Raw genomic sequence first — 12,276 nt, forward strand, 5'->3', positions numbered from 1 at the left:
GTGTCCTTTCCCATCTTTCTCTTAAAAAGTTAGTCTTTTGTTGATTTCTAGGTGTTCTATTTCTAATATTCACCCTTTATGTATATAAGTTGCAGATATTTTTTTTTCAGGTTGTCATTTATATTTTGAATTTTTTATAGTGCTTTTTTTTTTTTTAATTGATCACTCTTTTAGTAGCTATTACCTATCTTTAGTTGCAGGTCCTGGCCTTCTCTGGTATGGTAGATTCCAAATTTCTCCTGTATCTCTAGACTGCATTTTGCCACCAGGGTAATGATGTCACTGAGTTGATTCTGTTTAACTGTCCAGAGTGCCAGAAGCACATTCCCTGCAGACACACAAGACAGGTTGACAGGGATCAAATATCTGGATTCACCTGATCTGGGTAAAGCTCCCAATAATGCAGAAGATATCATGCAAGGTGTCAGGCAAGGTTCCTTGGCCCTGTACATTATGCTTGGTTAAAATACTGCCTTAGAGCCTCAAAACCACTCATCATAAAAAACAAGACAAGGCAGAAGCTGAAATGTTCCTTTAGTTTAAGAGTATTTTTGATAGGGCGCCTGGGTGGCTCAGTCATTAAGCGTCTGCCTTCGGCTCAGGTCATGATCCCAGGGTCCTGGGATTGAGCCCCACTTCAGGCTCCCTGCTTAGTGGGAGGCCTGCTTCTCCCTCTCCCACTGCTTGTGTTTCCTCTCTCGCTGTCTCTCTGTCAAATAAATAAATAAAATCTTAAAAAAAAAATATTTTTGATAATCTTCCCTCCACCAGTATACTAACAGAATGGGAGGGGTACTAGCTAAGAGATTCATAAAATGTAGGTTCATGTTCAAATCTAATTTCAAGGGTGGCTTAATTAAGTTTAAATTTAAAAAAGAGGCCAACTCTGTAGCATATAGCTATTAATGGTCCTGAGAGTTCTCCAAATAGGAGATTTTGACTCCTATCTTACACATAGCTTCTGCTCTTAAGGACTAAGTTTCTCATTAGTTTTCTCATGCAAATAAGTGCTTTATAGGCACTTATTTTTGTCATTTAATTAAGCAAAATGTAAAGCACCTGGGAACTTAATATGGGCAAGGTTTTTCTATTAGACTGAGAGAACTTTTGAGTCAATGACTGTGTCTTCTTCTTTGTTTCCCCAGGGCCAAGTACATATTAAATAACAAACAATGCTGAATACACAAATATGCCAAATTCCACCTAAATGAAGTCTTCCTCACTTACAGTCCTTTAAATATTCAGAAAAACTGAAAAATACCTGTGATATTTAGGATATCTCCTCCAAAACACAGCACATCTGAAATCAAGTAAAGGAGAGAGAGGAAAATGCATCAAAATCAGATATACTATATCATGGCAGAATTATATACGATCAGAATGGCCTACTAAGTTTTTCCTCCTATCTTCTCTAGCCTATTTGTTCTCTCCAAGGGACTCTTTTCTTTCTCTTAGCTTCTCCCCAAGTGTATCTATCTATATCCATCTTCTTGAAAATGAAAGAAATACTCCTATTCTCTTCAAAGTCACCCCATTGGGCTCTGGATCCTAGCCCCTCCCACCCTTTCAAGAGCTTCACTCCCTCCCTTATCTCCTCTCCACTGGATCATTTCCATGTATATCTTAAAAAACGAAAACAAAACACAACACTCTACCTTCCCTTGCTATGAGCTCCATTTTTCTGCTACATCCCCATCAAAAAAATTCTCAAAAGAGTTGGCCATATACAATTTGTTCCTCATATCCTGTTCACTCTTAAACATTTTCTCTACCATTCTCTTCTCCGCTTTCTCGCATCTGACTCCCAACTCCATCATTTCACTAAAATTTATCAAGATCATCAACAGCATTCACCTTGCTAAATTCAGTATTTTCTCACAGCATTGTACTTTATACTTTTCAACTCAGCCAGCCCCAGCCTTCCTTCCCCAGAGACGCTACTTCTCCTTTGGCTTCAGGAACACCACAATATCCCACCTAACTGGCTGCTTTATAGTCTCTTTTTTAAATTCTTTCTCTCTAATCATAATCTGTCCTGGAGTCCCTCAAGCCTCAGTCTTAGGCTCTTTATTTACACTCTCCTCATGTGGACTCAATCAGTTCCTAACTTTAAGTAACATCTTTATGCCATCAACTCACTTTTTGTCTCTAACAGAGATCTATTCTCTGAGCTTCAGGCTCAATCATAGCTACTGACTTCATTCTCCATTTGAATGACTTATTGACAACTCAGTATATTCAAAACAGAACCCTTGATTTTCTTTCTCAAAGCCCAGTCTTGCCCATCTCGGTAAGTGACACCACCATCAATTCAATTATGAAAGCCAAAAAATCCTTGAGAGTCGCTTTTCTCACTACTTCCCACTGATATCAATATACCAGCAAATCTTGTCTGTTGAACCTGCAAAACACATTTCAAATCAATTCATCTCCTTATGGCTCCACTGCCTTATCTCTAGACCAATGGTTTCCACCTTGGCTTCAACACTGGAATAGCCTGGGAAACTTTAAAAAATCTTTATTTCTTGGCTAACCCCAAGGTATTCTGATTTAATTGGTCTGAGGTAAAGTCTAGACATCAGGATTTTTAAAAGCTCCCCGAGTGGTTATTTAATGTGCTGCCAAGGTTGAGAACCACTACCCTAGACCAAATCAGCATCATCTCTCCACAGCTGCTACAACTGCCTCTTCTAGCTTCTATTCTTACCACCTGCCCTCCATCAGCTCCCTATAATCCAATTGCCTTAAGGTGGTTAAAATGAGCTTTCAAAAATGTAAATCGGACCACATCACCCCCTTGCCAGAACCTTTTAAGTTTCCCTTTATACAAAAATATATGATCGAAACTCCTTATGGCCTACAGAGTTCAATGATCTCCAATCTCACCTCAAGCCACTCTTCTCCCTGCTAGCTATGTGTTAGCCACACTGTTCTTCTTAGTTCCTAGAACACGGCAAGCTTCCTCCCATCTTAGAAGCTTTGCACTTGGCATTCTTCTGCCTGAAATACTTTACTCCTCACTCTTCACAAGGTTTCTCTCATCCTTTATGTCTCAGCTTAAACACTTCAGAGGAGCCTCCTATGATCACCCTACCTGAAAAAAACTCTCACTCTACAATTCTTTACCATTACACCCTATTTCCTTTATAAAATGTATAATGTATAATTACCTTGTTTACTTATTGTCTCTCCCACTAACATGGAAACTTCAAAAGGGCAGGTATTGTCTTATTTTCCCCTGTATTTCTAGTACCCAGCAGTTCCTCATGTTATAATACATACATAATTTCTATCTCTCCCTTTCATCTAAACTTGAGAAAAATCTAAAGACTTTTTTTTAAAGATTTTATTTATTTATTTGAGAGAGAGAGAATGAGAGATAGAGAGCACGAGAGGGAAGAGGGTCAGATGGAGAAGCAGACTCCCTGCTGAACAGGGAGCCCGATGTGGGACTTGATCCCGGGACTCCAGGATCATGACCTGAGCTGAAGGCAGTCGCTTAACCAACTGAGCCACCCAGGCGCCCAAGAAAAATCTAAAGACCTTTTACAACTGTTCCTCAGAGATAAGGGGTGAATCAAATAAACAAGTTCCTAAAGGAGATTCCACAAAGTAAAAATTCTGATGAATCTCAGAATTACGGACATGACTGTATGGACACTGTCAACAAAAGAAGGTAATGTTACATAACTACTAAAAGTTTCAGGACCAGATTAATTTGTTGGGTAGTTCTAACCAGACAGAAAGCGCCTCAAAAGTAGGTTTTTGCACACCCTGACCTTTTACAGTGTATATCACAGAATACGCACTTAAGGACGCCCGGGTGGCTCAGTTGGTTAAGTATCTGCCTTCAGCTCAGGTCATGATCCCAGGGTCCGGGGATCGAGTCCCGAGTCAGAAGTCGGTTTCTCCCTCTGCCGCCACCTGCCCCTCCCCACCCCCCGGCTTGTCCTCTCTCTCAAATTAATAAATAAAATCTTAAAAAAAAAAAAAGAATATGTACTCAAAATGTTTACTGCACATGTAAGGAGCTGATTTTTTTTTTCTTCCCCAGATTAGGCAAATTTCCACAAGCTTAATACATGGCAGAAAATGAAGAAAACACTCATTCCTACTACACAGGATCAAAATGCAATAATAGAATGGAAAGGTGTTTTGTAAATTATATCGGATATAAACACATGTGGCACATTACATTATTGTTAGAAGAGGCAACCTGAGGAATACTTTATTTTGAAATAAAATATACACATGCAAAGTAAAAATTAAAATTAGTTTCTTCCCCCCCTTTCTGAACATTGAATCAACAGAATGTGAGACTAGGTAGAATGGCAAATACAGGCAAAAATCTAGCCTGTCAGTAGCAAGAAAGAAGAAATAAAAGATGAGTAACAATAAAGGAATAACCCTTTGGTATCTTTTCAAGTAGCCCAGACCCCCTTCTGTTACAAACCCTCAGGAGCCCAGCACCACACCTCCTGGCTTCCCTACAATAGTCACTCACGCTCCACGATGTCACTAATGTAATAACTGAAGATGTGGGCCAGTTTGTCCATGTCATGTTCCGACTTGCAGGTCAGGCTGAACCTGTCCATTAATGCTGTAAACCCTAGCCGACAAAACAAAAATTACGTTAGCTGCAAATCCTGAACTTTTAGGCTCTATCCCCTGCACGCATCAGGCCAGTGTAAAGAAGCAGATCTCCAGATGAGTAATTTCATTATCCTTTAACAAGTGTTCATACTAGGGGCCAGGCTGGCTGCCTGCCGCCTCTGGGAATCCAGAGAGCCACACCCGCTTCGTTTCCAGGAGCTGCAGATGAAGATTCACCCACAAGCACCCTCTTTCCTCTAGCCAGCTAACCCGTTTCTGCCATACCCTCTTAAGCTCCCTGGCCAAGGGAGAAATGGGATTTCGCCCCATGTGAGGGACAGAGAGACCAATGACGAGGGGGATGGATTAAAGCTTTATGGAGAACTCAGATGGTGAGCTCCTCGAGGTCAGGCACCTTCAGATCACTCATCTTCAGATCCATGACACAAACTCCACAAATATTTGTTAAGTGAGCGACTCTCGAAGTAGCTGCTGGATCTCGAATTCCTAGAGCAGTGGCGGGCACACACTTAGGGACCCAAAGAAGGAATTAATTGAGCGGAAAAAACGGGCTGAAGCGGTATGCGTATTGGGAGAAAACTTGGGTTCAAAGCCTGCCGAGTGGTCCCGCAAAAGTCCTTTCCCGTTTCTGAGTCTCCTTTCAGTGAACTCTAGGGCTACGCCAGAACACTCCGGAAGGAATTCTCCAGCTCTGAACCTGACCCTCCAGGTTTCCCGAGGCGGCGGCGAGCAGTTACGCCGCGCCTTTGCTTGCCCGGAGGCCAGGCCTGTAACCGCCGCCTCCTCTCGGAGCCAGGCCTCAACTGCCGCCCCTCGGGCAGGGCGGGAGAGCGACGCGCTTCCGCTCACCCGTCACGTGGACGCCAAGGAGGACGCCCTGGGCCGTGGCGAGCTCGGGTTCCGATCGCCGGGGCTTCCTGAACACCAGCAGGTCGGGAAGCAGCGCCGCCAACCGGGCCTCTACGGGCCACAGAGGCTGCGCCGCCACCCGCTCGCCGGTCGCCATGGCGGGGGCGTGGTTGCCCGCCAAGCTACCGGAAATGAGGGTCCTCCTGGTAGCAGCCAATCCGCAACGGCGGCCTTGGCGGGTCCCTCCCCCCAACCAATCAGTGTGGGCCTCCTCAGGGAGGTGCCAATCCAGGGTGGCCGCGGGCCCCGCCCCGCCCCACCTGCCTCCCGCCCCCTGCGCCCTTGCTCTGGTCTCTGGGAGGTGGAGAAGCAGCAGGTTTGGGGAGGGCGAGCATGTTCAAGAGTCAAGATGACGCTTAAAAATCTTTATCCGTGAAAATGCTTCTGCAATAAGACAGATTATTTCAGATAGTGTCAATAGAGGGGTCTTCTATCACCAGAGTGAAATGCTGGCTCACCTCTGAATTTCTAAGGGCAATGTTCCATTAGCATCTGACTAAAGCAACCTCAGTATGGTTTTTTATCACCCTTAGGCTAAGGCTATTTCATGGTCAGTACCTTAATTAGAGCATTTCTTCTGTTTCTCTTACCTGCCAGGACAGGTCTACAGAGTGTCTCCTGAGTGTGCTCCTGGCGTTGCTTTGCTCTAGTTCCAGCTCCTGGTTCCCTGTGTGGTAAATGCCTGAGGTTGCCTGTCAGTTACTCAGATTCTTGGAGAATTCACATTATTAATAGTAGGAGTGTGTTGTGGTTTTTTAACAATCAGGAAAGCATCCGTGTTTTGTTTTTATGCAGAAACAAAATTTTAAAATTATAGCTTCACTATCTTTAGTTCTACAATACCCAGTCAATGCTGTTTCGGGGATAACTGATGTGAAAATGTTGGGGTTTGGGAGCGGAACAGCCAAGAAAGAATTCTTGAGGCGTCTTCCGTGCAAAGCAGGTGGTTTTATTAAAGCACAGGGACAGGACCTTGGGCAGAAAGAGCTGCACTGGGTTGTGAGCAGTGGCTGATTGTATCCTTTCAAGTTGGGAGGTGGTTAGGGATTGCGAAAGTCTCTAAGGAGTTTGGAAACAAGGTTTCCAGGCCCCAAGGGGCCATTTATTATCCTCTACTAAAATCTTAGTCATGAAACCCTTCAGATGTGTATCAGTGGGGCCATATGCTTGGAGGATGATTGCCAACATATATCTTGGGGAGTAGAAATAAAGGAAGCTTCCAAATGAATTTAGTATGTTAAAGGAAACTTACAGGATCCTGGAGGTCGAGCTAATGTCAAACTAAGGTTGCCTTTGCCACAGCAAAGTATTAACATCTAGGCAGTTGAGTTCCTAGAGGAAGGCCACTCTGCCTGTCTCAAGTACTGGTCAGTGGGCTGTAAGTGGTAAGGAAATTTATTTTTTTTTCTGTATTTCTTTTACCTTTGTTCTCCACATCAATAACTAAAAGGCTTAGTTTGCTTATGGAATTACTTCATCAAATTTTGTTTAACACTTCCAGTAGTAAGACAAAATATACAATCAGTGCACGGGTGGCAGAGATTACCTCCTCAGCAGGATGGAAGGCAAAAAGGCAAGAAAAGGAGAGTAAGGGGAGACATACAACTATGAGGCCTGGACACTACAAGTTTGACACTATCTACAGAGCTCCCATGTCTGTCTACAAAGATCACAATTTCAACATTATAAACAACCTAGAGCCCAAGGAATGTGAAAATTCAAATCACTTTTTAGTATTTTTACAAATTTATTTTAAAAAATAACAATTGCAATGACATCAATGATCATCTGTACTCCCCCTACTGCTGGGAGAAAAACCTATATTGTTGAGTCCCAAAGGAAAATCAAGACATTATTATCAGGCACCCAACAGCCAGAAAAAGCTCTGTTGGTCCAGTGGTATAGACACTGACATGTTCAATGTACCAGTGCAATTAAAATATATACATTTACAATTATCTTGCCAAAAAGAGCACTCAAGAAGTGAAATACCTATGCATTAAATCAATTATTCACTCATCCATTCACTCTTTCTGCATCTATGAAGTCATCACTATAGTCACAAGGACAAATAAAAGAACTAGTAACAAAGAAAAAAAATCCAAACCTCAACCCCCCACTTTGTGGGTTATTATGATGTGCTAAAATGGCCACAATAAAAGGGCCATGAGCTATCTGAAATGCAGTGACAAAATGACAACTGAAGCATTTCTTTCAAAAAAAAAATACAACTCAAACTCATGGAAAAAAAATTTTGCAACAATATGAGGTTGTTACTATGTACAAACTTACAGACACAAATAAATAGGATTTTTTAACTGCTGTTGGCTTAGATCTGAGGACTTTCTTTCTGAGCTCTGCATCTTAAAGACTCCTAAACAAACCAAGGGATACAAATTCCTCATTGTTTTTAGTGAACTATCATCTGAAAATCTTGGGGCCTATTGAATAAAATCAATGTGTCAAACTTAAAAGAGCCAGAAGTTTCTAGTGAGCCTACCAAAGGGTTTGGCCTCTCCTGACATCTGGAAGCCAGGACAGGTGACTACAGATACCAAGGACTAGAGAGATACTTTACTTCCTGCTTTCTTTGCACAGCTCTGTACCTCTATTTCCACCATTACAATTATTTCCCTTTGTGGTATTTTCTTCAGAGGATTTATTTTCTTTTCCTCTTAATACAATTTGAGTGAAACCATCAAAGAAAGTGTCAATTCTTACTCTTGGTATTTAAATCAAACCCAAATGATCTTCGAAAGAATTAAGTCTTCCTTGTTTCTAGAGAAGGCAGTAACTCTTTTCTGAAATATCATCTTAGTTTACCCCAGGTTCAACATCTAGCAAAGAAACAGATTACTGAGGCACAGCCCATTCTGGGAAATGTGGCCCAATTCTTGACTCTGCCAGCATCACCATTACCAGTTGGCAGCTTATCCCCAGAATGTGGATGCAATGTAAAAACCTTCCTGCTGTACAAGGCCTATGTAGAAAAGGAGAAACATGGAAACTGGCACCAAAGAATCAGCTGCCAGGGGAAGAAAGAGAATGTTCACTCTCTGGGGTCAGCACAAAACAAAGTGCTGCAGGAGTGAAGCCAACATTCACCTTAAACTTGAGCAGGTAAGCTGGAATATATCCAGGAGAGTGTTACTGAACAATGCTTTCCAGACAGAAATTGTCAAAGAGCAGTTCTCAGACTTCTCCCTTTCCATGCTTGTTAAAAGGTTATAGTATAAATGTAAATTCTTTTCACCTTAATGATCCATCCCAGGCATCCATCCCCTGGAGAATCATACTATATGACAACACGTGGGTATATATACTACTCTCTCTTCCGCTAGACTGCAACACGTGTGAACCCTTCTCTTCCCCAAATGCTCTCACAGAGCCTACGATTAAAAATCTCTAGGGGCACCTGGATGACTCAGTCAGTTGAGCATCCAACTCTCGACCTCAGCTCAGGTCTTGATCTCAGGGATGTGAATTCAAGCCACGCTGGGTGTGGAGCCTACTTAAAAAAAAAAAAAAAAAAAAAAAAAAAAAAATTCTAGTTTGGCTCTCTGTTTAGGAGTTACTACAAATGTCCTCAGCACTTCAGCACAGGAAGTTGTTGTATGGTTCTGTTCTCTACGTAGGAAAGGCAGTTTCAAGGTCCAATACCCTCTAAATTGTCTTATAAGTAGCAGAAGCAAAAACTATGGTCCAGATGATCTGTCAGCAGACAAACCACAACTTGCCAAAGCTTTAAAAAAAAGAGAGATTCAGCAATTTATAGTTTTAGTGCTTGAGTCTTTTGTCATTCTATCCCCAGAGTTAGCTTTTCTTGGCTGGAGTCCAAAAATACCAACCTATCATCTGGGTAGACAGAGATTCCTATTATTACCACAGATTAGATGAATGTATCTCAGAGAATTTATTGTTTCCATGTCATGAGATGGAACTTCCTTGCCTGGAAGCCACCTCTGAATACAAAGTGTCCAGTGAATCAGCCTGAGATCCCCCATCAGAGGGGATGGATGCTGCTTAGATTCCAAGGGAAGGAGTGGGCATCGGCTTCCCTGATTTCAGTCTCGGTTGAGAAGGTTGTTCTCCCTTGCTAAGATGGCTGGCTGGCTTCAGAAGCCAACATAAGTGCTGTGTGTGCACTTATGTGCACAGGTCCCTTGCATCATCCTAATCCATGAAATGTCAATGTCATCAACAGTCTGAAATAGGTCCTGCCTGAAAGGGCGAGACAAAGGCTTGTGACTTCAATCTGCCAGACATCGCTGCAATTATAATACTGAGCCACTTATTAAGAACTAAGTGGTTTGTCCTGTAGAAAAGGGCAGCACATAATCGTCAGTGTCCCATTGGAAGAGGTGATCAATTTCCTGGAACAGTGGGAAACAGTGGCGAGGAACATGACCTTGATCTGCTCCATCACATGGCCTGGGGTTAGGACACTCGGATGATCTGTGTCATTGCCTCTTCATCTGCTTGGTTTGGATCCTAGAGACAAAGCATAATAGTGATTAAAATCCTTTGCAAAAGTAACAAGGAACTCAAGGCTCTCACTTCTCATCATCAAGGGGAATACATATAATTTTGCTAAGTAAACCAAAGTCCTGGTATGTACCTAAGTCTACCTACATGGATTAAAATGCAGCTCCATAAGGAAAGAAGAGATAACCTTTGTGTAAAAGGAGTGTTAAGTCTGGCCTTCCACTTCCAAGCACTCCAGAGTTGACAGTGTATCTCTTTCCTAAAAGAACCTGTGTTGTGCTTTACCTTTCAAATTTAAGGGTCTTTAGGTGGCCAAGAGAAACCACTTCATATTGTATTTTTTGTGCCATGATTTTTTGATCATCATATTTAAATACTAAGCAGCTGGCAGGGCTGGAAAGGACATTGACATTTATTTTAATGCACTCATTTTGAAGATAAACCCAAAGCCTGGATGGATAAAATGATTTGCCTGGACTAGAGTGAGAAAGTTAGTCAGCAGATCAGCAAGAACTAATGCCCAAACCTCTTGGCTCCCATTTCACTATTTCTTAACTATTTCCCATTTCTTTCCACTAAATTCTGCATGCCCCCCTCTCACTTAAAATCTGCAGTGTTAAGGCAAGGATCAGTCCTCAGAAGCTTTTTCCAACATTCCACAATAACTGCCTTCAGTTCCTCCACACCAAGGCTCTGAAGCTTCAACTGACGTGATCTAAGAAAAAGCTAAAAGATTTCTGGAGGTGGCAGGACTGCAGTGGGGTCTTGAACAATGAGTAAGAATAATAACCGGCATTTACAGAGCCCTCACCATGCACTAGGTAACGTGCTAAGTAGGTGCCAATTATGGCTTACTGCATGAAATTCCCACAATGGCCCTATGAAGTATCAACAGAAGCCTACTTTACAGGTGAAGGAACTCAAGGGAGCCTAAGTAACTTGACCAAGGTCCTATTGGTAGCACACAGAATTAGGAGAGTTCCTGGCATAATGCCCACAGATGGCACTCTATATCCACACGCTGCATGAACGAATGAGAAAGGAAGGGCTCCCAGACTACAGGTAGTAATTAATAGCACTGAAAGAGGAGTTTGTGCTCGTGTGTGGAAATACCGAGGATTCCTAGTCTGACATTGAAAGGCGTGAGGAGGCCAAGCTGCTTAGATGTCATATAGAAACAGTTTGGGATCTGATGCAGTAAGAAATGAAAACCAGCATGCTTCCTTGAGCAGGGGTCCGGCATGATTAAAAAAGCACTACCTCATAATGACTGATTTGGCAGTAGTGCAGGTGGGATGTAATGGTCACAGAGAATGAAACAGCAGGAAATGGGAGGAATCCATGAATTCAACAAACATTTACCAAGTGCTTGTTCTGGACTGGGCATTATATTAAGTCCAATCAATACAATGGAGAAAACAATCCTCTACTCTATATACAGCTTACAGTCTAGTGAAGGAGACGTCGAGTGCACAATTACACAAATAAAACAAGTCGATTATTAATGATGCTCAAAAGAATAGGAAGATGTGAAAAAATAATGAGGTGGAAGAGACCTACTCTGGCTTCAGCCTCAGATTTAAACCAAGACCTAAAAGGCAAGAAGATGGGAGTGAAAACCTTTATAGATTAGCTATTTTCACGACAAAGGTCCTATGGCAGGAGACAGATCAATGAACAGCACAGCAAAGCATAAAGACCAAGAGCAGGAGGAAATGAGGCCAGAGGTAGGCAGGAGCTCAATCACACACATGCCTTTTTGGCCATGGTAAGCACTCTGGATTTTAGTCTAAGTGCAAGTGGGAAATGGCAGGAATGGAAGGGATTTAAGCAGGGACACTGATGTGAGATGACATACATTTTAAGAAGACCACTTGAAGATGTGAAGAATGGACTAGAGGGGCACAAGAATGGAAGGACACCAGTAGACAGCTGTTACATGAACTGAAGCAAAAAAAGAGGATTTCTTCAGGCTAATGGCAGCTGGACAGAAAAAATGTTAACTGATTCAGATTATTATTCTAAAGGTAAAGCCAAGAGGACTTTTTCAAGAATTGGAAAATTTAAGCTTTAGCAACTGGGTGGATAGACAGGTCACTTACTGAGATGAGTGATTGGTTTAGGGATAAAAAATAAAATACAAATTAAGAGCTCTGTTTTGGATATACTGACTCAGAAATGCTGATAAGTACAATCAGTGGAATCAGATGTAAGAACCAGTGATGTACAGCAGCTACAAATAAGTTCTGGAATTACACTGGCTTTGAA

General features: G+C 42.2%; 2 protein-coding genes across 11 annotated transcripts in view; both read right to left on the reverse strand.

Annotated features, from left to right (window-relative positions):
- The window catches only part of LOC114204463 (adenylate cyclase type 10-like), a 54,501-nt gene extending 48,864 nt beyond the window's left edge, over positions 1–5,637 (reverse strand). For 3 of the 4 annotated variants that reach the window (XM_088024005.1, XM_088024003.1, XM_088024002.1), the window contains exons 1-4: positions 5,464–5,620; positions 4,505–4,609; positions 1,262–1,300; positions 185–328 (exon numbers count right to left, since the gene is read on the reverse strand). In XM_088024005.1, the coding sequence (XP_087880131.1) occupies positions 185–328; positions 1,262–1,300; positions 4,505–4,609; positions 5,464–5,620 (445 nt within the window). Of the gene's footprint in view, positions 1–184; positions 329–1,261; positions 1,301–4,504; positions 4,610–5,463 lie in introns of all 4 variants that reach the window. The other variant, XM_088024004.1, reaches the window with a different exon arrangement.
- A 1,613-nt stretch (positions 5,638–7,250) lies between these two features.
- NFYA (nuclear transcription factor Y subunit alpha) overlaps positions 7,251–12,276 on the reverse strand; it is a 30,000-nt gene continuing 24,974 nt past the window's right edge. For all 7 annotated transcript variants that reach the window (XM_028097817.2, XM_028097824.2, XM_028097821.2 and 4 more), the window contains one exon: positions 7,251–10,014. In XM_028097817.2, the coding sequence (XP_027953618.1) occupies positions 9,961–10,014 (54 nt within the window). In that variant the 3' untranslated portion in view covers positions 7,251–9,960. The remainder of the gene's footprint in view (positions 10,015–12,276) is intronic.

This window comes from Eumetopias jubatus, unplaced genomic scaffold (genome assembly GCF_037043125.1).
Source record: "Eumetopias jubatus isolate StellerSeaLion01/CBP00866 unplaced genomic scaffold, mEumJub1_p1.0 scaffold_6, whole genome shotgun sequence".
Classification (NCBI taxonomy): Eukaryota; Metazoa; Chordata; class Mammalia; order Carnivora; family Otariidae; genus Eumetopias; species Eumetopias jubatus.